General features: G+C 44.3%; 1 protein-coding gene across 4 annotated transcripts in view; it reads left to right on the forward strand.

Annotated features, from left to right (window-relative positions):
- bahcc1b (BAH domain and coiled-coil containing 1b) overlaps window positions 1-26,073 on the forward strand; it is a 61,958-nt gene that overhangs the window by 11,300 nt on the left and 24,585 nt on the right. For 3 of the 4 annotated variants that reach the window (XM_026178931.1, XM_026178929.1, XM_026178932.1), the window contains 4 exons: window positions 193-526; window positions 19,422-19,580; window positions 23,448-23,558; window positions 23,797-25,794. In XM_026178931.1, the coding sequence (XP_026034716.1) occupies window positions 355-526; window positions 19,422-19,580; window positions 23,448-23,558; window positions 23,797-25,794 (2,440 nt within the window). In that variant the 5' untranslated portion in view covers window positions 193-354. Of the gene's footprint in view, window positions 1-192; window positions 527-16,737; window positions 17,642-19,421; window positions 19,581-23,447; window positions 23,559-23,796; window positions 25,795-26,073 lie in introns of those variants that run through there. The other variant, XM_026178933.1, reaches the window with a different exon arrangement.

The following is a 26,073-nucleotide window of genomic DNA, read 5'->3' on the forward strand; positions in this document are numbered from 1 at the left end:
GCTTCTTATTCCTCCTTTTTTTCTTCTTCACTCTCTCTCTCTCTCTCTCTCTCTCTCTCTTTGTAAACCGTGCTTGTTTGTCTAAACACGAGCAGCGACTGTCTCTCAGTCAAGCCTTTTCTTCAGCGCCACATCCCTGGCTGGCTCGTCATTGTCAGCGCTTTGACTCGTCTCCTGCTCTCTCTTTTGTAGGACATGACGGGGACTCCGTTTCGACCCTGCAAAGCCAAAACCGCGCTCAATGCGAGGCGAGCACGAAGTTCATAAAAAGGGATTATTTGCATCTGGGTGCCTGAAACCTTCGGTGCCTCCGGATTTTACTTTGGGATTTGGGATTTATCGCTTCTCATCGGGATGGAAAGCCGAGATTTCGCTCCTCCGCACCACCTCCTGACGGAGCGGAGCGCCTTGGTTCACAGCGCCGCGTCTCGGATGGCGCCAGGCGGACACGGATCCGTGCAGCACCCCGCTCACTTCCAGCCCGGGAAATATTACTCATCCCACCTTTCCATGGGTCCGCACTCAGGTCAGTTTTGGAAGCAAGGTGTTTTTCCCCACCGTGTAACTACAGAGAAGTGTGGATTAAAAAAACAAAACAAACAAGCAAACAAAAAACCCAAAGAAAATATATACTCTGTGTTTCTCTCTTTCTCTGTCTCTCTTGTCTGAAGCATATGTTCCCCATATTGCAAAATAAAACCTTGGAGCTCTTCAGGGACGAGTTAGAATTTAACGCTGACGGAAAGTGCTCCGACTTTCGGGGGGTGGGGGGAATTTAGGAATTATCTTTTTTAACTTTATTTAATCAACTGTTTATGGCTGTTTGCCGAAATGCAAGAATTAAAAAAACTGTATATAAAATCACATAAAAGAAAAAGGGCAATGTGTTTTCTTTTTGCAGATAGAATTAACTCTAAATTTACAACTCAGTCCAAGCTCACCTTTGTTGTTGGTGTTGTTGTTTTAAAACTTTAATTCCAGGGTTATTTGGTTTTATTTCTTTTCTTTTTTTTTCATATCAAGCTGGGATTATTAGTGGCATAATCTTGTCATAGATTTATTTGGATTCATCAATTAGCGAAGTACTAATCGTTGCCAGTTGATGTAATTAATTAGAATTGGGTTATTCCACCGCTTATATTTCCCATTAAACAATAAATTAAAGCTATTAGCCGAGCCAGTTTCTGCGCAGCGCCTCCTCCTCCTTCACGTGTGTGTGTTTTTGAAATTATTTTTTGGTGGTTTTGGTTTATGCTGGGCGCAAACTGGGGGTCGCAGTTGCCGGGTGGAGAGCAGAGGGGGGACTGAGTGAGTGAAGGGGAGCTCTGGCTAATAGAGGTGAGGGTAATACCAGAAAATCCGGTTTCTATATTGAGCGAAGACGTGACGGGGTGCGAATGGGTTGACAGTGCATGCATTAGATTTAACAAGTAGCTTTGGTATCCTGTCTCAATAGGGGTGGGGGTGGGGGGGGGGGGGGGGGGGGGGGGGGGCCTGTGTGTGCGTGCAAAGAGAGAAAGAAAAGACTGTCCGAAATCATACTGGGTTTATACCCACGCGCTGGATGAATGTATGCGTGTTACATGAGAAATCTCATTAGTTACCATGTGTGTCAAGAGTGGCCATCCACGTCTCGCGTGTATTTGCTTGTTTTCATGTGTAAAAGGGAAAAAATTGAGGCAAACCGGGTTTTCATTTTTAATTAGTTGCTAAAATACATTTCACATTTCAGGTCAACACGCGTGGATTTTTCCAGAAATCCTACCGTGAATTACTTTTGATATTTCGTGCTCCACCTCCTGGTTCTGTGGTTCTGGTTTCTTCACATGAGAGGAATTTTTTTTCAATTATTATTATTATTTTTAATTTAAAATGCAATTTTACGTCAGCTTGGTTTGTTTAATATACTTTTTATTGCACGTGAGCATTTAGGTTTGTAAACTTGGGCTCTTCCTCTGCGTTTTTAAAAATTATTCATATATAAATATATTAATTATATAAACTGACGTAAGGCTGTAACGTGTATGTTTCTTAAAACTTGAACTGATACTGTACGTTATTTATTTATTATTTTAAAAAATATTTTAGTAAAAAAAGTCTAAATGTCAACACATTTTATTGACAACACGTCTAAAAACACGTGTTGTTGCACAAAAGTTATTAAGCTTTGCTTTATTCTCTCATACGTACATTCTTTTCAGTATAATACTTATTAAACAATTCACATAAATATTGATCAACACTTTACCACATTTAAATATATTATAAATGATTCAGTCTCCATGCATTAACTTATATTGATAAAATATTTTCTATATTTTATGACACGCTGAGCTGCCTGCCTGTTTCTGATTTCCACACACAACATTCGAGCAAAAACACGCCCAGCTCATTTTCAAAGCTAATATATCAAATACAAATGTAACCTGCATTGCAGTTTAAATAGCACCTTGACTGATTTTGCTGTGCGCTGACATGCATAATGGCCCAGTGTAAAAATGTTTCTTTAATGTTGAATAAAGGGGGTATAAGCATAGTAATGCAGGGTGATAATGCTATTGAAATATATTCAAGAGGGCCTCTCACTGGGTCTCAAGGTGCATGACACTGTATTGAGATTCCAGATATCCAGACTCTCCATGCATGTCCCTTATGGGGTTTTGACAGACATGATGGGCATAGAGGATTGTTGTTTAGAGATGGGGGGTTGGTGTATGTATGTGTGTTTGCTTGGAGGTTAGGATGCGGGTTACCTTTGTCCTTGCCCCCCTTAGAGATCCAGAAAGCTGTATGCCTGGCCCTAGGCCTCAGCACAGGGGGTAGATGTGATGTGGAGCTGGCCATAGCAGGGACAGGAGGGTGGAGGGGGAGGTTTTGACAAGGGTTTGTTTCAGATCTTTGTGAAGACACCCTCACTATTTCTTTATGTATATATATATATATATATATATATATATATATATATATATATATATATATATATATACACACACACACACAGTCTCGCAGTATCAAACTGAGTATATCACTTAAAAAAAATCCTAAATGAAAAAAAAAAAGACTCCCCTCATTCTCCCCTGCTTCTTCATATCCTGGAAAACCTGCAATCCATCAATTTGCTGAAGCCTCTTATTTAGATCAGCATGGTGTCTGCTTGAATATGGTCGCGCTTGACAAGGTGATGGAATGACAGACGCATACCAACGCCATAAGACTCAGCCCACATTTGATAAAACCCCACAATGATATTACACAGGCGTTTAGATTACTGATAGGAGCAGTGGGAAAGCCTTTGTCTCTGTCTGTCTGTCTTGCTCTCTTCCCCTCCCATTTTCACTGCTTTGCTTTTTATTCCAGTCCCCCCTTCTCTTTCTCTTTCTTCCCCTTTCTCTGATGTTAGCCCCTGGGCAGTAGTTGTGCAAGTGTATATGTGTGTGTGTTTGCGTGTGCGATTAGGGTTAGGTTTAGCCCGCAGAAGCACAGGTGTGCAGTATTATGGAGGGCGTGGCTGCTCTTGTCATTGAACAGGTGTGTTACTTCCCAGACAGCAGACCGTTTTTGTTTACATGATTGTGTACGTGAACGAGTGTGCATTTGTGTGACTAAGTAATGCAGACAGAAGGAGTTTACATTCATGTTGTGTGTGCACACATGCAGCTGCACAAACGCACAAACACATACACACTTTGAAGAACGTTAGTCTTAAGCTGCTTGTTTTTTGTGCTTTAAAACAGCAATAAACCATAACCAAAATGTCATAGACTAGATTATCTCTCTGCCACTTCTCACTTTCTTTTCTCTCGGTTTCTCTCGGTCTTTGCTCTCTTGAGCTCTTTCTTCAGCTTATGCCCCCTTTTCATCCCAGCATTTTCCCTTTCCTTCTCCCCATGTTCGGTGTTGTTAGTGAAACACAAGACCCTGTAGTTAAATTCTGCATATCTCTACTACAAATGCCTGTAGCTGTGCGTGTGTGTGTGTGCACAACCATCCAGTCCATTCATCAGGAGGCTGTCAGTTATATCTCTCTCTTCCCTTGGAAGTTTTTTGTCATAGGCTTTGAACGTTGCGGCAGCACAGATGAGGCACACCCCTTCACCTTACTACCTGCACACACCTTGGCGCACAAACAACCTGCACGGTGATGGAAGGAGACGGCGCGTTTGTGCGCGTACGCATGGGTTTGGTTTCTGTCCATGCTTGTGGAATTAAAGGCCTGTAGTTACTATAGAGTAGTGTGTGTGTGTGTGTGTGTGTCTAGGGTACTCATTATGTTTAAAGGCAAAGGGAAGCCCCGTAGATAGATAAAGAAAGAAAGGCATGTGAAAAAAATAAGGGAAGAAATGATAGATGGATGGAGCCAGGGAGGAGGAAGGAAGAGGAGGAGGAGGAAGGGGGAGGGTAAGGGTGTGAGGGGGGTAGATAGGCTGAATGTTTCCACCTGGTTGGTAATCCAGTCAGATTACCACCGCCTGACAGCACCCACTGGCCGTCACCCCCACCGACTCCCCGCCCTGGCGTCTCCTCTGCTTCTCAAGAGTGTGAGTGAATGAAAGCGATAGAGAGGAGATGCTTGCCTGTCCCTGCGAGTGTATGTGTGTGTGTCTGTGTGTAGGATGAGTCAGCAGTGAGCAAGCCCAATCACCCCTTTCCAACACCACCCACCAATCTCCAATCCAACCAATGCAACCCGGGATGTACAGGGGGCACATGTAGGGTGCAGTGTGCAAGACGGCCCCCTGTGAGGAGGAGACAGCTGGTCTAGGCTGCGGCCAGCCGAGCTGCGACTGGATTTGGTGAGGAAGGAGACGAGTGTAAACTGTCGATTCAGTTCAATTAAAAAAAAAACAAAAAAAAAACTGACTGACCCACTTTGTGTCATCAGCACTACGCTACACCGAGTGACCGTAAGTGCATAAGTGAGTAGGAAACCACTAGGGAAATTTTTCTAAATATATGTATTTTTGTTGGATAATGTACAATTATTTTCCTTTTTATAAATTTCACAACAGAAAATATATTATATGTGTTAAATAAAATCAAAATTAATTTGTGGCGATTTCAGTGCAAACTGGGTGAAAATCTACAATATTTGACTTTGAGTAGAAAAATAAATTCAAGTGTAAAAAACCATTGATTCCAGTTAAAGCTCCCTCAGCATTGCATTTAAACACACTGGACTAGGCCCTGGAGTAATTTTAGTGTGTGTCATCATAACACAGACACACACACGCTACACACATGCTCACCATTTTCTTTTCAAAATTGCATTTTACATACATGATTTTTGGTCTGCCTCAAAATATAGCAAATCCGATTCCCCACCCACATCAGCGCTGTGCACTTATCAAGGCGCGAGATTAAAATATGCAGCAGGGCCAAAGAAATCACTTAAACGAGCCTGACTTTTTGGAAATTTGTTGACACATTAAAAGCATTAAGTCGTTAAGTAAGGGCCGGTAAAGTCATTAAAGGCATTTCCATTACAAATGAGACTCTTGTGTATGCTTTGATATTTCAAGCAAACCGTGGCGCGTCATTTAAATATATTCCACAATAAGGTCAAATTGACCTCGGAGTAACTGTGGCTGAGATTTAAGGCGTCTAAAAGGTCACATCAGTAGAAAGGGGAAAAAAATTAAACAAATTAAGGAAAAATCTTTTGATGTTTGAGTTTGGAGTGAAGCTTGCATTTGTTCTGAAGTTGCACTTGCCACTGTGACAGGAAGACTTTTGTCTCATCTCCAACTCTCCTCCAACACGAGAACAGCTGCTTATTGTCGGTAGCAGTGATTTGAAGGGTGTGGGGTGCGTTTGGTTGCGACATCTCCGGGGTGTGAACACACACCACCATCTGATGATTTGATGTGTCATGAAGTGAATGGAAAGCGCCAGACTTCCTGTGTCCATGCGCTCTTTTTTTCCTCTTTCTCTGTCACTTGCTCCTCTTTCCTCTTTCTCCTTCTTCTTCTTCTGTTTCTTACTGGCCAGGCCTTTTGCCCCCCCCCCTCCCCGGTCTTCCTCACCCCTCTTTAATCGCACGCCCGCCCTCCCCTCTTCCTCCTTCTGCTTCCCCTTCACTATTGCATTTGCTCCTCTCAGCTTCTCGAGTGGTGCTCCAGCCCTCCTTCCTCCTCCTCCTCACAGCCATGGCCCCCTTCACCCCACCCCCTTTTCTCTCTCTCTCTCTCTCTCTCTCTCTCTCTCTCTCTCTCTCTCTCTCCTCTCTTTTCAATCGATCCCCCCACCTCTTATATCCATCTCCCGTCTCTGTCTAACTCCCCACACACCCATCGCCTCCTCGCGTTGTTAGCAGACCTTCTCTCAGCAGTCCTCCTATTTCTGTCTCAATTTCAGCCTGCTTCTTCTCCCTTTTCCACATTGTCTCATTTGTTTCTCCCTTCTCTTCTCTTCCCTTTTCCTTTCCTTCCTCCTCACCTCCTCTCCCCCACCACTTGGACAGTTGTTAACGGGCCCGTCCCGGTGCTACTCGGCCCGTGGCCAACTCACTAAATCAGAAACGTTTGGAGGATTTGGCAAGAGGGAGTGAGAGCTCAGTGAGGCGCCTTTGAAGTCAGAGAAACGAGAGAAAAATGACATTTTAAACAGCCCGCAAAACACAAGGCTAAAACAGCTTCTTACTCTGTACAGGAAGACGGGGGCTTTGTATGTGTGAGTGAGTGTATGTGTGTGTGTGCACGTGCATAAAAAACAATATAAGTTGTTCGTCGTTGTGGCTCTTATTCGTGACATGACTGCATGAAAAAAGTCACCACATATGTGCAAAGAAAGTGTGCAGATGCTGTAATTCCCAGCTATTTTATGGCCTCTCTCCTCTTCAGAGGGGTCAAGGCAGTTCCCTATTTACGCAACATGACAGGGAGGTGACATCACTTAGCAGGGGGACAGACATGATGTCACAGTCTCAGTGGATCCACAGGTCTGCACCCCCTGAAAAAGCAGTGTTGCAAGCACCACGGCAAGGTAACCCTTATCAGAACGGCTACGGACACCTGAGACAGGCCTCTGCTTTTACCCTGTCTCGGGGTCACATTTTGCCTGACTCATCGTCACTTGAGCTGACTCGTTTGACTCAGCCCGGGCCCTTTCCTCAGCTGTTGTGTTTTGCTTCTCCACTCGATTCATTTCAGCTCTGTTTGGCTCATTCATATTGTAATGGCCTCCATTCAGGCGGGTCTATGTCCAGTTTGTTTTGCTGTCAGGGCTTTAGATGGATGGCGGTGGCCCGAGGTTCATCTGGAGGTGAGGTTAAAGGAGGCAGAGCGGTCGGCCTGCCGCCTGAATGCAGGACCCTTCAGTGTTTTTCAAGAGTCAAACTGCTGCTGTCATACAGATTGAGCAGATTTAGTATTTGGTGTGAAATACAGCTAATGTGCTCCTAAACAGGAAATAGGTACATATTTGTGTGTGTGTGTGTGTGTGCATGATTGTGAAGGAGGAAGAGAGTAAGAAAAAGAGAGAAGCAGCTGTGTGGAACAGCATGGATCGTTACACAGTGACACACATGAAAGCATTAAGTATATTCAGGAGCCTTTGTTGAATATACATGGAGCTGTGTGCAGCTTTGTGTGTGTGTGTGTGTGTGTGTGTGTGTGTGTGTGATGGGAGAGGGAGTATCCTCTCCCATGCTCTTGCCCGAGCTGAGAGTAGTGAGAAAGAAAACAAGAGTGAGAGAGAGCAAGGAGGAGGGAAAAAAAGATCCGTCATCAGTCATTCATGGCTAATCAGTCTCGTGGGACGTGCACAGTACACACACACACACACACACACACACAGTGCCAAGGCCCTAATCCTACAGGGACTGCTCGTGCCTCTGTGTGTGCCTGTCTAAATTTTGGATCCAGGCTGATTAAAAGCAAGCTCTCCCTTTTTTTCCCCTTTTCTTCCCTTTTTTTTTGCACGTTTCTCTCTCTCTACCTCCACTTCCCTCTCCTTCTCTTCCTGTCTCCTCTCCTCTGCATCTTTGATTGCCGGTAAAGTGTCTCTTCTCTTTCTCTCTGTTTTTCTCTCTTGTCTCTTTAATAACCACCTACTGTCTTTTCCGGTCGTTTTGATGTGTGTTTTTGTAATGTTTGGAAGCATGCTTGCATGCATAATACAAGGACTTCTTTGTGTGCGGATGCTCACATACGTATGGCTTTTTTTTCTCTTTTTTTGCTTTTTTGCTCTCCATGTGTACGCGTCTGTATGAATGTGTTGCTTTCTCAGAAGCTCCCAGTGCTGGCCTCGCTGCGTTTTATCATTTTGCTTAACTTGTGCAGGCTCTGTCTTTTTTCAAATCAAATAAACGTTAGTGGAACAGATATTAACGTTGCATCCAAAGCTAGACTACAAAATACTCAATACAATTCTGTTCAGAAGGGCAGAAAAGAAAAATTAGAAATAAGACATATATCTTAAATAGTATAATCCTACATATTTCTATATATTTTTATATATATAAAAGAAAGTGTGAGAACAAAGAAGCAGCCCTGTGTTTTCTTTTCAGTTGTGGCATACTGATTTATTTTGCTGCTCGGAAGGCTGCAGTTATGCCAGGATGTTTACCTTTTTTTCTGATAGGGGATTTCTCAACATGCAATGTGACGTTGAGTTTGGTGTGAAAATTCTTCTTTTAAGTCTGTGCAGTTTTGGGCATTCAGGGAAACAGTGAAGCGCTGAAGACACGACATGGCTTATAGCCTGGATTTATCTTTTTCTTTTTTTATTGTGATGTGAGAAATTATTCAGTGTTTTCTTGCAAAGAGGATTTTTTTTGCACCATCTTAAAAACAATTTAGCAAAATGAGCATTTTTTTTTTATTATTATTATTCTTTTAAAAACAGCATTGTCCATTTGGTTTCCTTTTACTAAAGCGTTATAGGCATTTCTGTCAAAACAAGGTAACATCAATTCATCACCTTAACACTATGCACAGTGATGCTCTGTCATTCTCAAAGGTCCAGTCTGGTCTAGGAAAAAACCCAAGTATTGCTAAAAAAAAAAACCCTCAAAATTCCATGTATAACAGCTAAGAAATAATTAATTGGAGCAATCCAATAGCCGAGTGCTCAGGGGACATCCCAACTGAACATGCACCCCCCTGAGCATTGGATTCCTGGTTAATAATCCCAGTGGGATGACTATTTCCTGGATGTCATACCTGTACTCTCTCTTCTGCATATTCAGTTTTTTTCTTAAAACAAACAAGCAAATCATAAAAAAAGGTTTTTATTATTCACAGATTTGTTGCAAATTATACCTGAACAAAACTGCATTATTTGGGTGAACAGCAATAGGCATGTCTACATTATCCCAGAACAATAAATAACAGTATTTTTTCAGATCTAACTATCAGTTTCATTGTAGATTATCAGAAAAATCCATGGTAGTCTAAAACCTTAAGGTATGTCATTTAAGATCAGGTAAGACAGAATAAAGTCCAAATTTAGGGTGAAATGTAACCTAATAAATTTGACATTTTTGTTTTACAATTAACAAATTAAGACTTGAACTCTTTCAGCTCTGTGTTTCATTAAAATGTTGATGATTGATGGGCAGATGTTATTCATTTAATCTGCACATCTGCGAGTTATTATTTGCTGTTGTGGAAAGACACATTTAAAAAGTGCACTTTAAATCTGTGTACATTTTAATCTCATAACATTTCAAGCGTGTTTTTCCTGACGTTGGGGATCTTTATTGGTTATTGTTATTTTTAGAGATTTGTCTGTGATACGTTCATAAATAACGTATGAAAGCTGAAGTGATTGGACTCTTGATAAGGATTTTTCGTTTTTAAATATCTGAATCGTTTTTAAGCAAATGCCAAATATTGGCACGTAAGGATTTTCTGCTTCTTTTTGCATTACCAATTAAATTTGAAGCTTGAAGGTTTTGGCTGCTGGTTGGAGAAAGCAAACAAAACAGTTTTCCCACAGTACGAGACAAATCAAAAAAATCTGGCAACCTAATTGATGACAATAATAATCAATAGACTCTCTAATCTGAGGTTTCTTCCCTTTGGTTTTTTTCTACCTTCATGAGTGTCTTCATCTTTCCTTATGTTTATATTTCCCCCCTCCCCCTCTTCCTCTTCATTTCTTCTCTGTGGATCGCTCTAATAATCTTTTATTCCTGTGTAAATATTACAGCAATGAGGGAATATAAAGAATGGAAAAGCCGTGCTGAAATAAGGTCAGACTGGGTTATTCTCACCTGCTTTCTCTCTCTCTCTGTGTCGCTCACTCTCTCCCTCGCAGACTCCCACCCTTCTCGCTCGCCCCATCCTCTCCTCTTCCTATCTTGTTGTCTCTCTCCCTCTCTCTCCCTCGCATTTGCCGTCTGCTGATCCCGCTCCTCTCTCGGCATTCAGTCTCCTCTCTCCCTCTCTCACACACAAACACACACTGACTTTCTGACGCCCACACACACACATGCGTGCATTCATTCAGTATACTTTGCAGACACGAGCGTACGCACATGCACATATACACACAATGACACCTGCACGTCGAGTCGTTGAGGGTCTAATTTAAGTAAAGTGCTTCTCTAGGAACCACAACCCCTCAACTCATGATGATGGAGGGTGATACGGCACACCAGAGTCGAACACACACACACACACACACACACACACACACACACACACACACACACACACACACACATAGTTGCGCAGACACATTTCCTCCAGTGATACTGGGATATGAGTCTCAGTGGTGTAGGACTGAGGAGAGCTCTGCAGATGGCTTGCAAGTAGCATATTTCAAAAAATAATGTGATACTTGATCCCTGCCGGGAAATTCACCTTTTTCTGGGCTGCTGGCAAGATCTGACTTTAGGGTCAGTCAAAGCACTGGCGGTAGCAGGTAGGGATTCAGTGTCTCGCCAAAGGACACTTCAGTAGGGTGGATGCTTGCTGACATGGATGTGGTTAAATCTGGGTCTGCTGGTTAAAGGATGCTGTCTTCCCCTCTGCAGCCGTCCTCCTGCTTCGCTTCTGCTGCGTAGGTGTGTTTGTTTCCACTGGAGTCTGTGCTAACTTTAGATGAAGCGGGATTGTGCTGCACTCCTGCTACAAATCTCAGGCTGCGATCTGTAACCTTCATAGTAACATAAATAGATTCAAGTCTTAACTTCAGCCTAAGATAAAAGGAAGAGTATTTGACATGGCTTACATTTATTTCTACATCACTTAAAATAACTAGAAGCTTTTCCTTCTCTTAAGTATTTTTTTTCCACATTTAAAACCAGCTGTATACTTTGAAGTAAGATTTTGTTACCGATTTTAGATCACACTTGCTAGTATTTCCTGTAAATTAGAAATTTCTTTTTTTGATTGGGGACAGAGCTGTGGTATATTATGAATTCTTTAATGATCACAAGCAAGTGTAGATACCACAATCAGGGTTATTTACACATCCTCTGGAAGATATTAAGCAATAAAAGCTTGCACGTGGAGTCATGTGTGTATCTGGCTTCCTAAAAATGTTAAGTCGATAAACTAAATATATATATAAATATATTTTTCTGCAAAAGAAATGCTCTGCTCTCATCAGCAGCTCATTATTTAAATAAAGGTATACTAAACAGCCAAAACAATAAGCGCAAAGAGGCTAAAAGGGGAGTTTTGAGCCTCCCCTTTCATCTACAAGCCGCATAGGATGCATTGTTAATGTACAATACTGAGTGCTTCAGAGGATCTAATACAATCTAAATACTGACCTGTTGCCTCGCACAGCTTTGACACATTGTTTACTTAAGGTTGGGTTTCAATCATATTTGTAATCATAAATTACTGTTGATAAGTAACAGGGCTGCGGCACCAAACCACAAGTGTTTATTAAGGGCAGTGTCTTAATGTGTTTTATAAGGAGTGAGTATAAAGCGCTAGGTGTCAGAATTTAATTGTGTCTTAACTTCAGCAGATCGCATGATTGGATATGACTTGATACGAAGAAACACACTCTGCTCTCAGCTCACGGTGCTGTGTTTTCTGTTAGACTCACTCTTCCTGGCGTCTTGACCCCCAGGTGTATTTAATCCGCACACAGGTCCATGCAGCTTCGAATCATTATAGCCTGTGTATGTGAATGTGTGTGTGTGTTTGCTGTGGCTGGAGGCTGAATGGACCACAGAGGCGTGGCACGGGCATGTCAGACTGGATGACGACCAAATCTTCCAGAACAGGCTTCTTCACTCTATACCAGAGCTGCAAAACCACTGTGGTGGTAACTGTGGGGAGTTGGGGGTGGGTTGGTGCTACATACACATCCCTGTACACGCGCGCGCGCGCACACGCACACATGTGGAATTGCATTATTGACCCTCACCGCGGGCTTTCCTGAAATATCAGCAACCTTATGCTTTTGATTAGTGTATGTCTGCATGTGCCTGCACATACCATTTGTGTTTCATTCTGACCCAGGCAGCAGACCAGTCTCATATGACCCCTGTTCTCCAAATTCCCATGTTTTCCTTGGTAAAACCTGGAAAAACTTACTCTGACAGCCCCGCCGCCAAACCCTCCCCATCCACCCTGCTTCCTAAGAATCTCTCCCGTTGTGAGTTCCTGTTCTTCGAAGCCATATATGGTCCTTCCTGCAGCCGCGGGTGGGTGGGTGTGTGGCGTCCAGAAAGTCTGTGGTCAAAAGCAGGAACATTTTCCTCTTTTCTCAAAGTTTAGCGGTGCATTTGTGGACTATGTTCGCCAATGGAAAAATCGGAACAACTCCAGAGTGTGTGCATGTGTGTGTATGTGCGTGTGTGGGGGCTGGAGCCGGGGTGGGGTAGGCAAGGTGCAACGTTTTCTTCTCATTTTTCATTTAATTCTTCCAGCTTTTGATTTCATTTAATCTTCATGGAGCAACAGCCAGCAGATTCGGTGCTTTTTCTTTTAGGATACTTGCTGTTGTTGGATGTTTAAGTACACACGTGTAGGTGCTGTGAGATAGGAATGTTGCTACAGCAGTGAATGTTCAAAGATGGTAGCGGAGAGAACGTGTGTGTATCCACGTGTGTGTGTGTGTGTGTGTGTGTCTGTGCGTGCATGTGCGTGGATGGTGAGGCTCTAGTCCGCAGCCTGGGAGTCAGGCTTTGAGCAGTGCTGTTCATAGTCTGCTGATTTATGCGCCTCACAGGGAAATCTCTCATTTGTAGCTCTTTCATCTCATTTTTCCCCTCCACTCTTTCTCTCTCTCTTTCCCTTTCTCTTCCTCTGTCCTTTCTCTTCTTCCCTACGTAATGTGATTCAGTGCAGCTGCTCGTCCCAGGCGACATGCCATGCTTTGCTTGCACACCCTACTCTCTCTAACATGAATGAGTCAAGAGGAATCGTTGATGAATAATAAGATAGAGCAGAAGGAAAATGCTATCTGGATCTAGTCGAGCAAAAGAACTCCTTTTCTCCCCTGAACATATTCTTTGTAAGCACCGCTTGGGCGCTTACTCACACATTGAATGTGTTTGTGTCCCCAGTGCCATAATGCTTTTATGGACCTGTGTGCGTGTGTGCGTGTATGTGTATGTGTATGTGTGTGTGTGTGTGTGTGTGTGTGTGTGTGTGTGTCTAAGCGCCTTCCACGAATGCCTTGTTTGAGTAGCCCTGTCACTTGTGCAATTCCGTGGTGTCAAAACAGATCAAAAAGGTCTGGCTTGACTCCTGGCCCTAGACACACAGACACACACACACTTAGATATACACACACATGCACATGCACACACACAGACTGAAGGCTCAGTGCCAGGGCCCTTGGTGGTTGGAGGCTTATGAAAGGGTCGGACTGACGAGAGGTTGCCAAGTGTACGGCAATAAGCGTAACAGCCAAGCTAACGAGAGTCAGAACCTCTGACACACGCGCGCACACACACACACACACACACACACAAACAGACACACACAGAGTGCAGTTTCAGACTCTCGAGTTCTTTCTGCGAGTGACAGTATGTGTGTGTGTAGATGTGCATGTAGGAGAGAGTTCAGTATATCAGTGGGAGCACAGAGGCTTTTGTTAATTGGCAAATGTGACGATACAACACAAGAGGCTATTGATCTTCCATCGGATGGAGATTGATTTAACTCATCATCCTTCCAGGTGTGTGTGTGTGTGTGTGTGTGCATGTATCGATCACCAGCAGTCCATTCAGTGAGATGCAACAAAGAATATACCTCCATCACTTTATCTGTGTTTGCTTCTTTTACCACAGGACTTTTTTTTTCTTAACCACTTGCAACAAATCTACCTTCCTCTTCCCCTCTCTCGCTTCTCTTCTTCATCTCCCTCTTCTTCCTCTTTCGAAGAGTGAGAAATCTTGGAATGTTCTGTCCTGTTTCATGCTTTTTTTGTTGCTTTTTTCACAGTAAACTTCATCAAGCGCTCTTCAGTAGCTGCCGAAGCACACAAAAGAGGCTGCAGAGTTATATCTTTTCTCACTTTTAAGCATTTTCAGCTGAATTGACACATTATATTGCATATAGTGTAACTTAATTGGTTTAACAAATGCCAAAGCAGATCTTTTTATAACGTAAAAAAGAGAAAATAACCTTGATGTTTTGGCCGCATTCCTTCATCAGACACTTGCTTTGGAATTCTCCATGAAAGGCTCTATGATGTTATTGTTTCTAAACATGACTGCCAAGGTTTTTAAGTAGGCCTGATTGGTTGATCCTTGATTAAAGCAGTCACGAGTTCACCTTTTTTATTTCCGAAAAAAAAAGGGCATTTTCATTACATTCCTCTTGGTAGCGTTTAAAGGTTCCCCCCCTTAAATAGGCCCATACGATCACTCTCACTAGCAACTGTGTTCTCATTTTTAAGTTCCGTTTCTGTCATTCTTTATGTTTATATATATATATATATGTGTGTGTGTGTGTGTGTGTGTGTGTGTGTGTGTGTGTGTGTGTGTGTGTGTGTGTGTGTAATTTAATTTTTTGGGCCCCATGTTATCCACGAGAATACCAGAAATATGCCAAGCCACAAAAACCTGCCCAGAAAAGTAAGGCGCATATCCAGCCCCTTTTTTTCTAAAACAGTGTTTAAGTGTTTTTGAGTGGATTTTCCCCTCAGCAAATCACATTACAGTCAATCATGAATAAACTAAAGCAGATTTTGCTCACTGTAAGTACAGCTGCCTGTATTACTGTGAATCGAAGCTGATTTTTATTACTTTGGATTGTCAACATCGGAGGATTCGCTGGCTGTGTGTTTATACACTTTTCCAAGTTACAATGCCAACTCGGAAAAAAATGGGAGGGATACGAATATGTTTTTCTACTTTAATTACTGCCATGGAGACTTCATGTAGCTATCTACTTGGTTGGGGACTTCTATATGTGGCAAATAACACATGCAAACACAGAGATAGGTGGTATACAATCCTAGTATCACTGGGGGTCACAATGAATATTTGAATAAATGGATATTTGCAGCTGATCAGAAGATTAAAAGCACTGATGAGTAGCGTCTACGCTCCTTCATCGGCTGAGGCTAATTCAGCATATTTGCATTTGTCTATTGGTGTTTCTGCTGAGAAAAAAGGGGAAACTCCAAGTGGATGCAGCGGTGACAGATGGAAAGGGAATGTGTGGATCAGGATAAAACAAAGGCGGAAACGCAGGCCAGGAGGAGAGGAAGAAGGGGAGGAGAAAAGAGAAACAGGGACAGAAATGAGGTTTATGTTAGTGGCTGGCCTCTGAGATGATTTTCCATATCAGCAGGCCAGAGAGACAGAGTGGGCAAATATGATTTTCTCCTCAACTCAACCAACAGAAAACAGACAGAGAGGGTCAGGAGTCAGGTGACAGGAAAAGGGAAAAAGGGGGGAAAAGACGAGAAAAATGAAAGTAATGAGTAAATGGAAAAAAGATGGAGAGATGGGGGAAGGGCAGAGATCTGATAGGGGTTAGACATTAAAGAACAGCTGTGGGAAGAAAGTCAGGAAGGAATGCAAAGTATTTACATTGCTAAACTTAAATCACAGCACTACTATTTGAAATAGTCGCCTAAGCTTCTTTTTCATTCAATGCAATTTTATTTTGTGGCCAAGATTTGTGTTTCTTTTTAAAAACCCCATTGCTCATGTGAAAGTTGTCTTTCTTTTCTATCGTCTGTTGCACTAGACTTGATACAGGTAGCGTTATGTGTGCATCAGTGTGTATTTGACGTGTCAGTGTCAGTATACGTTTGTGCGAGAGTCTGCATTGCCAGGGGCCTTGAGAGCAGCCTTACACGAGCTGTGTTTTATTATGACTGGCTGAAAAGGCCGCTGATCTACATTTGTACAAGAGAGGATTTGGAGGGAGGAGGGGTGGGGGGGAGAAAAAGAAAACACTGCAACGATCTGCTGTGAGAGAGGAGAGCGTGCGCGAGAGGAGGGGGGAAGAGAATAGGGGAAGATGGAAAATGAAAGTCTCGAGTGTCTTTTTCGTTTCCTACAAATTTATTATGACTACAGAGGCTGCGGATATCAAAAGCAAAAGATGGAAAGATTTCGACTTTTAAATATTCTGGCTTGTGTGTGTGTTTGTCTTGATCACTGTGTGTGTGTGCGTGTGTGTTCTGATGCTTGGGATCCAGCTGTATAAATAGACACACACACACACACACACACACACACACACACACACACACACACACACACACACACACACACACACACACACAGATTTGTCTTTTAATACTCGCTGCTACCCCATCTTGCTCTTGACTTATCCCAGTACCCTCCCTCTTGCATATGTGTGTGTGTGTCAGAGACAGATTGGCAGACAGCTAAAGGCACTTGTGGTTGTGGTTGTTAGGGCATCGGGACGTCGTTGAGGTGAAGGTACTGTACGCGTGTGTTCCTGTGTGTGTGTGTGACTCAGATGTGGACTGTTGTGGTAATTGCCTCTGATGCGACGCAGCGTTTATGAGTAACGACCCAACCCACCACCTCTCTCTCGGCCTCTCTTTTTCTCTCTCTCTCAATCCCGTGACTAATTACCTGATTCCCTGTGGATTTGTTTCCTCCTTCCCCTACAACTGTTCAGTTTGTTCCACTAAATGAGAGCATGCTGATGAGCCAAACTGAACTGAGTCTTCTTGCTCAGTTTGCCGAAACTGTTACAGCATGAGATTAGACTTGCACTCAGTTCCGTGCAAGAGCTGAACTTGGTTGTGACCCCGTGTGATGGTTTATGAATGATCAAATCTTTTGAAGGTGCAGAGCAGGCCCAGCCGACCAAATATGTGACCGCAAGAGCAGACTCGTGCTAAGACATGAGATCGAGTTCTATAAATACTGTACCTCTGGTTTGTCTCTTGTTGATTCTTTTACTAGTGTAGGAAACTTGAGTTTAGGAATCTCTTGGGAAGTTGGATTTGCATCTTTGTTCGATTTTTCTGCGAGGAGTTGCAGTGAGTCGGCGACATGTCATTTCAGCAGTTTTTGCAAACCGGTGTTTTACTTGTAACTACCTAATGACTTCTATCCCGCCACTTTATCCCTTTAACACTGATTCTATGCTGGACTCGTTGCCAACCGTCGACTTACAGCTCAGTACATGATAACGGGATTCTCACGTTACGTCAGCAGTGCACACACGTGGCAAAGATGGAATTATGCCTTAGCTTGTAGGCAGCTATTCAACAGGGGAAGGCTCAGGTAATTGCGAGGTTAATTTGTTTATGCTAGCACATATAACACCACCTCACGATGATTCGAGTCAGCTAACCAGTTTTTTTTAAATGTTATATCTTAAAATTCTCGTTCATGTTTGTACTTGAATGGTGCTTGTTCTGATCACAAGTGGTGAATGTAGCTTAGCTAAAAATTTAAGCTAAGCTACAAGCTAACCTAAGTGCCTCAAACTAGCTTGCTTCTAATGGCCACCAGGAGTTGACTGTATAGAAGTTCATGAGAATATGAATTTGCTGCTCACGTGATCTCTTAACTTAGTACACACTTTGTGGATGAGTTTATGATCTTGGTTGCTAGTTTTAAGTTTTACTGAATACAACGCAATGTGCGGTTTGTAAATTATGTCCCCTCTTAGAGTCAGAAAGGAGGACAAAGCAGCATGTGCTTTAGGGTGGCTGTCTTATGCTTGACCTGTCTTTATGCAATGAACGTGCAACGTCCTTTGGTTTCTCAGTCGCATCCCACCTCGTTTGTCAGATCTGATCTCAGAAGAACAAGAGAATGCGTCAATATTTCTCACTGTACTTCACTCACCAGCGGCTATGTCCACTTTCTATTTGCAGCCTATGGTTCTGATTCACACAGGAACAACCAGTGGAAACGCTACATTACCACATCTTCTATGTTGACCACGTGATGCACATCTACACCAAAAAAAAGCTTTGGCATAATAGGAACAGGCGTAAATAAATTAATACATTCACACAGTTGTGTGATTATTTTACCCCAATCATACGTGGTGAGATAAGAAGTCAGACCGCACTACAAGCCATGGTTATTGTGGTGCCTTTATTTGCATATTTTGTAGAGACTTTAGCATGTATGTTTGTGTTCGTGTTGTAATTAAATGTATATATTTAGCACTTTGGGCTAAAAAAGATCAGAAGTAATATTAACACAGTTTGCAGGGCTCAACTCTCGGGGTTTGTATTTGAGTAAAAGATTTAGGGGGTAAGAAAATGTTTAGGTGTCACATCAGGGGGCTGGTTTTTCATGCAAGGTCAGCTTAAATTCAGTAAGTGGGGCTTCACAGTCACTTGTGTTAGGCGTTAACGCTTTTTAAAAATTCTCTCCACCAGTGGGAATTAGGCACAACACCACTTCAACCTTGCAATCTTTTATTTTATATCTCGTCTTTCACTCTGCTACATGATAGCTATTTGAAGAATAACAGCTAAAATTGCCTCCCGGTGGCCCGAGTAGTTCAGCTGTCTCGGTTTGTCATTTGATGCTAATTCTGGCTAAGACCTGGCATCAAAGTAATGAAAATCATCTAAGGTTAAAGGTATCATCTTTGATTAAAAAAAATAGTTTAATGTCACATTCATGCCTGAGACCCCCATTCTATACCCATGAAGATCAAAATGGAATTCCTGAAGGTTTTTAGTGATTGTAGTTTTAAAGAAAAAAAAAAAAAGATCTGTGTGTCACATGGTAAGAGGAAAAAATAATCAAAATTGGAGGACTTCCATCTGCAGTGCGAATGTAGCCTGAGGGGATTAATTTCTCCTGGGCAGGTCAAAAATGAGTGTTATTATTATTTTTCTCAGCAGTAGTCAGTGATATTAATATGTCTGCAACAAACTACATCTCTTTCTTGGCACAAGGTAAAATCAAAGGCGTTCTCAAGTGATTTACAGTCGCGTGTGCTCATTGGCACCATAGCAGAGTCCCCATGACTCCCCTTCCCCCATTTATTCCCCTATCATTTCTCTAACCTCCAGGCCCTCTCTGTGTCCCTCAGGTGCCTCCTTCATGGGTTCATTCCTGGCTAGCAGCCTCGGGTCCCCGTCCTCCCACCCCACTCACCCCTCAGGACCTGCTGCCTCCCCTTCTTCCCCCTCCTTCAGGTCTGGACCCCATTCAAGCGCTTCCCCTATCTGGTACCCACATTCGCATGAAGGTAAGTTTCACACACACACACACACACACACACACACACACACACACACACACACACACACACACACACACACACACACACACACACACACACACAGGAAGCAGCGCAGAGAACTTGGGTCTCTGGTTAATCCAGGGTCTTGGTTTGGGATTAGATTGTGATGGAGCCATTAAGTGGTTTAACCAACACTGAGCCAAGGCCAAACACGTGCAGCAGTGATGCCTTAGATGATGCTACTTATGGAAACACACACACACACACTTCTTGTTCTGTTTGATAGCAAGCATGCGGTTTTGTGTTTGTGGCTGCTTTCTAGTTCACCATGTTCAAGCACCGTGTCAAAAACTGATGAGCAACCAAAATATTTCCCTTCTCTCTGGCCCCAACCCATAAAACAGGCCTCACATGCACGCTCAAACCTCAACACAGCGTAAAAATAATGTTACAATCAGAAATTATTTAATAAAATTCTTCAGGCTTTCACCCCTCCTCTCTTTTAGGAGGGTGACCCCACCCCCGGTAAACACACATAATCACACACTGAAACTCACCCCCATTTCCAGCATCCTCTCCCTTTCCACAACCCCTCCCCCTTCTGACCGCAGCCCCACCCTCAGGGCCCCTTCTGGGCTAACCGACCTCCAACGGCCCCCTTCCTGATCAGACACACACACACACAAAATGTGCGCATCCACACGCATCATGTCCTCTTTTCGACTGTTAACCATTTGTGGTGAAAGACTGAGCTTGACTTAGTTATCTGTCCCTTTCAGGTATGTGTATGCATGCTGTTCCTGTGTGTGTGTGTGTGTGTGTGTGTGTGTGTGTGTGTGTGTGTGTGTGTGTGTGTGTGTGAGAGAGAGACAGACAGAGAGAGAAAACGAGACAGAAAGAGCGAGGATTTCTCTTTTTGACAGTGAGATGGGTCAAAGAGATAACTTCAACAGAAAGACAGTTTCCGCCACAGGCTGCGTTTCTTAACTGACTGAAAACGGCCAGAATCAGGATTTCACGTTTCACTACCTTTTCACTAACTGATCGCTGGTAAACAGTAACACACACAGTGATGTCCCCTCAAACCACTGCAGATGAATTAAACAAACAGCCAGTGCTGATGTCGATATCATAAAAAGCAGTGACATTTAACCAGCTATCTGACACATGCAATTATAATTTTTTCACTGCATTTGAACACTTTTAGCACGTGCATTTAATGAAAACAATAGACTGTGTACCATTCGGGTATGGCTGTTCTACTATCCTGATCTTGTCGTTGCTGAGTCATGGATTTCAAAGCCCATTGTGTATGTAGTACACCTGCACTATTCCTGCCAAGACAAGTCAAAACGGCTACTGTATAAAAAAAAAAGAAAAAAAAAGGCCTCCTCTGACTCACTTTACCTGCCAGTGATGCCACTAACTACTTGAGCAAACAATAGCAAGCTCATACATTTGTCACTTTAATTGCCTCTAACCCTTACCTTTAATCACTCTGAACCAGGAGAGTAAAGAAAGCAAGCTCGGCAAAGCAAAAAACATCCCCTTCCCTTCCTTGTCACACCCTGCTGGCGACCAAGTGTACAAACACCGAAATTTAATTTGGACAAACATGCCGCCTGTCACTCACGCTGGTGGTACACTTCTCCACTCTGCCCTGAGTTTATGTTTTAAACACTAGACAAACTCGCAAGAGCTGGGTTTTTACCTTAAGGAACTTCTCCCGGTGCCTCTAAAGACTTTTGTCTGTAACGACTGCCTCACTCTCAGCTCGTCTAGCTGCGAAAGGACTGCAGTTGAGCCCTAAAAGTGAGCCCCGTGTGAGCTTCTGTCTTAGTTCAGATTCATAGAAAGAGTCAGAGGCAGGACCTGAACGGAGCAGCAGTGAAAGGAGGCTAAGAATGTGTATGCGTATCAGACGTATTTTGTGTGTGTGTGTGGCTCAGCTTTGATGTTTGAGCACACACACTTACGCAGGAGTGCACGCACCCACATGCACAAACACGCGCACACACACTACAAATGATTGTTTTTAAGAATTCAAGCCAGGGAGCTCCGGTAGGCGGTCTGCCAGCTGGCCGGAGTCCAGAGAGTGGAGCGTAGCCAGCACGGAGAGAAGAAACCTGGCCGATATACACACACACACACACACACACACACACACACACACACACACACACACACACACACACACACACACACACACACACACACACACATAAAGTCACAGATGAGACATATTACCTCACACCCACACCAATACACACAGACACTATTATAGCCCCTTGTGCGCTTGTTTTCTCCTCTCCACATCTATCCTTGTTTTTTTCTGTCATTTCTCACAAGCTCATCTCCTTACTTCCCCTTCCACGTCCTCTCATCTTCACCATCTATAAGTCCTCCACTTCCCTTTGACACCCCCCCACCCACCCCACCCCACCCCACACACACACACACACACACACACACACACACACACACACACACACACACACACATTCCCCTCTCCTCTCACCATACGCCTCACAGCAGCACCAGATTGGGGGGCTTTTCATATCGACAGCTCTGTTTGTCTGGTGTCTTTTTTTTGTCTCCCTGTTCATTCAGTTGCTCACCTTTCCTCCCTCCCTTTTTTCCTTTCCTCTTGCTTTTTATTCCTCATCTAATTTTTTGCCACTCTGCCCCTCTGCTGTCTTTATTCCCTTCGCTCTTGTTTCTCATCCCTCCCACCCCTCCTGAGTTTTATCACTCGTCATTACCCGGGGGATTGCCCTTAGATGGCTGATAGAGCCTTTTGGCTAATTGTTGCCATTTAGATTCACTGGTTGTTAACCAGTCAGAGTAATCACACACACGCAAACACACACACACAGGCACACACATACACACACGGGTATGACACATTTGTGCATTTACACTGCAGCGTGAACACAGAAAGCCCCCTCCTCCTGACACACACACACACACACACATGCTGGAAGCAGTGAGGGGGTGTTGGTGGTTTTGCAGTGTGACTGTGGAATGCGTAGGATGAGTTTTTATGGAGTGCTGTTTACTTTGGCCACCGCCGTTAAACTTTTAACGGCTGCCAATTAACAGGCCGGCAAGGACACTCTGTGGGGCATGAAACCAGCTGCTGGAGAACACACACGCATACGCAAACAATCCCAAGCCATTTTTCTCTCCACAGTGCTGAGACGTGCACCTCTTGTATGGTGTGTGTGCGCGCACGTTCATGTACCTATATGGGATTGTGGTTATTTTTGTGTGTTTTCTTTTGTTTCTCCCCTCCAATAACACCCTTCCCCAACCATATACACACACCCACAGTGCTGTTCACCCATCAATGCATCCAGCCACCCCCCTATCAACACAACCTCCAAGACCTCCTCTATCCCACGATGCAGTTCAACGTCCTTGAAGACGAGGAACAGAGTGAAACGACCATTTACCTCCCACTGACCTCATGGGAGGACCCCGTGTGTGTGTGTGTCTGTGTGTCTGTGTGCGAGTGTGTGTTTTAAAGAGGGGGTGGGCTGTTCAAATGCTTCATAATGTTTGTCTTGGGTTTGGGAGAAAGAGCAAATTCCACCCAGTAAAATGCTGCAAACACTTGGCAGTAGCTGTCGGCTGTGGTTTTTGTCACCACTTTGTCCACTGTAAATAATGTCAACTCATCTGGCATGTTTGTGCGAAAGTGCATTTATGGTGAAAGTAGCACTAACTGGACATGTTTTTTTTTTCCTGCATTTTCCAAAATGGCCCCGTTCCATGATAGATTGTAGAGATAAACTGTTTGTTTAGAGGGCTGCTGAATGTCAACGCTGCAAAGAAACATCAATTCTTTCGTGCTCTGCCTCCCACTGACAGGGTACCCCAGCTATTCAGGAAGTCTAGCGTCTCCTTTTCTCCCCATGAGTCCCCTGGATCACCATAGCAACAGCCTCTATGGACAGCACCGCTTCTATGAAACTCAAAAAGGTAGGTGTGTGTGTGTGTGTGTGTGTGTGTGTGTGTGTGTATATAAAAAAATAGCTTTTTATATACAGGGCATCCCTAAAATGCTTAATCAGCATCACCACAGGAATAAGAACACCTAGACACTCAGAGTCCAGTTATTCAACATGGCAGTTTCTTGTCTCTTTTATGCAGAAATCATTATAGGAACACATTTTCAATCCTAAAGATCTATTTTATCCTCTATATCTTGTGCTTTTAGATCACTTCTACCTGAGAGGCCTTCCTCCTCAGCCACCTCTTCTCTCCACCAGTCACAGCCTTCCTCCATTGTCCAGGACCGCTTCGGGACACCCACTTGGCTCTTGCAGCCGGGAGACAGACAGCGGGGGAGTTGGTGGCAAGAGCACCAAGGATATTGGCGAGAAAAGCATTTCGTCTGTGTCAAAGGAAAAGGAGCGATCGAGCAGCAAAGAGAGGCACCAGGAGAGCAAAGACAAACTTAGTCATCACCATCTTCATCAAATGAGCCCTGCTACCACTCCGTCTGGCCACCACCAACAAGCTTTCCCCCACCCCGCCCTTCTTCCTCACCTCAACCTCCAGGGAAGGGAGGAAGACCACAGACATGCTGCAGAGCGGTATAAAGAGTACAGAGACAGTGACTCGGGCAGTCAGGGAGTGAAACATATGAGTGCCTGCAAATTGTCCATTGGCTCGGGGGCAGAGGCTGGCTCTCGAGGAAAGGCGGGAGCACTAAGTAGCTGCGGTGGTGGTGCGGGTAGACCTCTATCTGGAGGCAGCAGAAGGTGCTCAAAAGATGGACCTATAAATGGAGAGATGAGGATCAGCGAATCCTCGACTTCCTCATCTGAATGTATGAGACGGGGGACAGCTGCAGCGACAGCAATCTTGGCATCTCCAACTCCCCACTCAGTGGCTTCCTACTCTATGCCTCCCCCTCCTCCGCCGCCACCACCTCCTCATGCCTTGCATATGGGATCCACAGTTGCGGGAGGGTGGTTACACCATGCCCATCATCATCCTCATCCTGAGTTTTACTGCTCTCCCGCTCCTCTCACACTTACGCCCTCCAAAGATCCAGTATCCACACCTGGCAGGGAGGCAAAGGTCATTGGCCCGACTTATGTGCCCTCAGTGGGGCCATTGGGGGACCTGGGCACTCCAGACTGTCGTGGAGCAGGAGGAGGTGGGAGAAAGGCAGATGATAAAAGTGGAGAAGGATCTCATGAAAGTTTCTCTCATCACCTTAGTCAACTTAGTAGCTGCCAGAAGAAGGAAAAATCGCAGCAATACCAGCAGCAGCTGGGATACGGCAAGGCTGACAAACCTCCTGACTGGAGTATGCAGACGCAACACTTCCACAAACAAGGCTCCAACGTCAATTCTCAGTCAGAACTGAGGTCTTGCAGCCTTGAAACTTCTTCGTCCTTCAGAGATGTTGAGGTTGTGGACGACGTTTACCGACCCTCGCTTCCGGCAGATGCCCAGGAGAAAAAGTCAGGTGAACAGGGCTTATCAAAAAATTGCCCCGATGCTAGCACTTCTCCCTTGGGGGACTGTTCCCACTCAGTTTCTGATGGGAAGATTGGACCGGGAGCAACACCTTCAAGGGAGGGACAAAAGGTTGCAAGGATAAGGCACCAACAGCACAGTAGCCACGGAGCGTGTGCAGAAGACAGGGGGAAAGACGGAACTCAGACAGCACTTTCATGGGGGGCACGAGGGGACCACCAAGAGGACCAGAGAAAAGGTTCGGTTGGTAAAGGTGAAGTAAAAGGGCTGAGCAACAAAGCTCCACACAATGATCCCAACCAGCTACATTCGCAACTGCCTCCACCTCTGTCCTCCTCATCTGCCGACAGTGAAGGCAGTGCCATGAAGAACCTAATGAACTACAGCTCCCAGCAGCCTTTGCTTCTGCCACAGAGGAGCCCCTTTGGAGGTCTAGGCTGCCTTGAGCAGAGTGGAGACAGATCAGAGAAGGGAGACAGAGGAGGAGCTAAAAGCAGCACCTCCCAGCAGGACCCTCCCAAACAGTCACTCCCTCCTCGCCGAAGCTCCGCTAACGAGGGGCAGAAAAGTGACAGAGGTGGAAAGGAGGCAGGGGAAGCAGGAGAGGGGGAAGTTCGACAGCCTCCAGTGGGTATTGCAGTCGCAGTAGCCAGGCCCCCCCATCGTTCCCCAGACAGCACCCCTGGCCACAGCAGGCAAGGCAGGGTACTGCACAGCATGAAAGGTCAGACATCATTTGTGCTCTGTGCACTGAAAATTTCAACATGAGGCTACATTAATGGAGAATATCAACAATTAAACACACAAGAACAGCTGATGGTGTTCTTGATTCACTTTGACATCTGATATATTTAGAATGACTCCAAAACCCTTCCACACTACTTATCATTTAGCACGTTCAAGAAGAAATTTATTACAAAATAATTTCAGGCAGCAGTCCCCAATCCCCGGGCCACGGACCGGTACCAGTCCATGAGTTGTTTGGTACTGGGACGTGAGAGTT

This window comes from Astatotilapia calliptera, chromosome 8 (genome assembly GCF_900246225.1).
Source record: "Astatotilapia calliptera chromosome 8, fAstCal1.2, whole genome shotgun sequence".
NCBI classification, from domain to species: Eukaryota; Metazoa; Chordata; class Actinopteri; order Cichliformes; family Cichlidae; genus Astatotilapia; species Astatotilapia calliptera.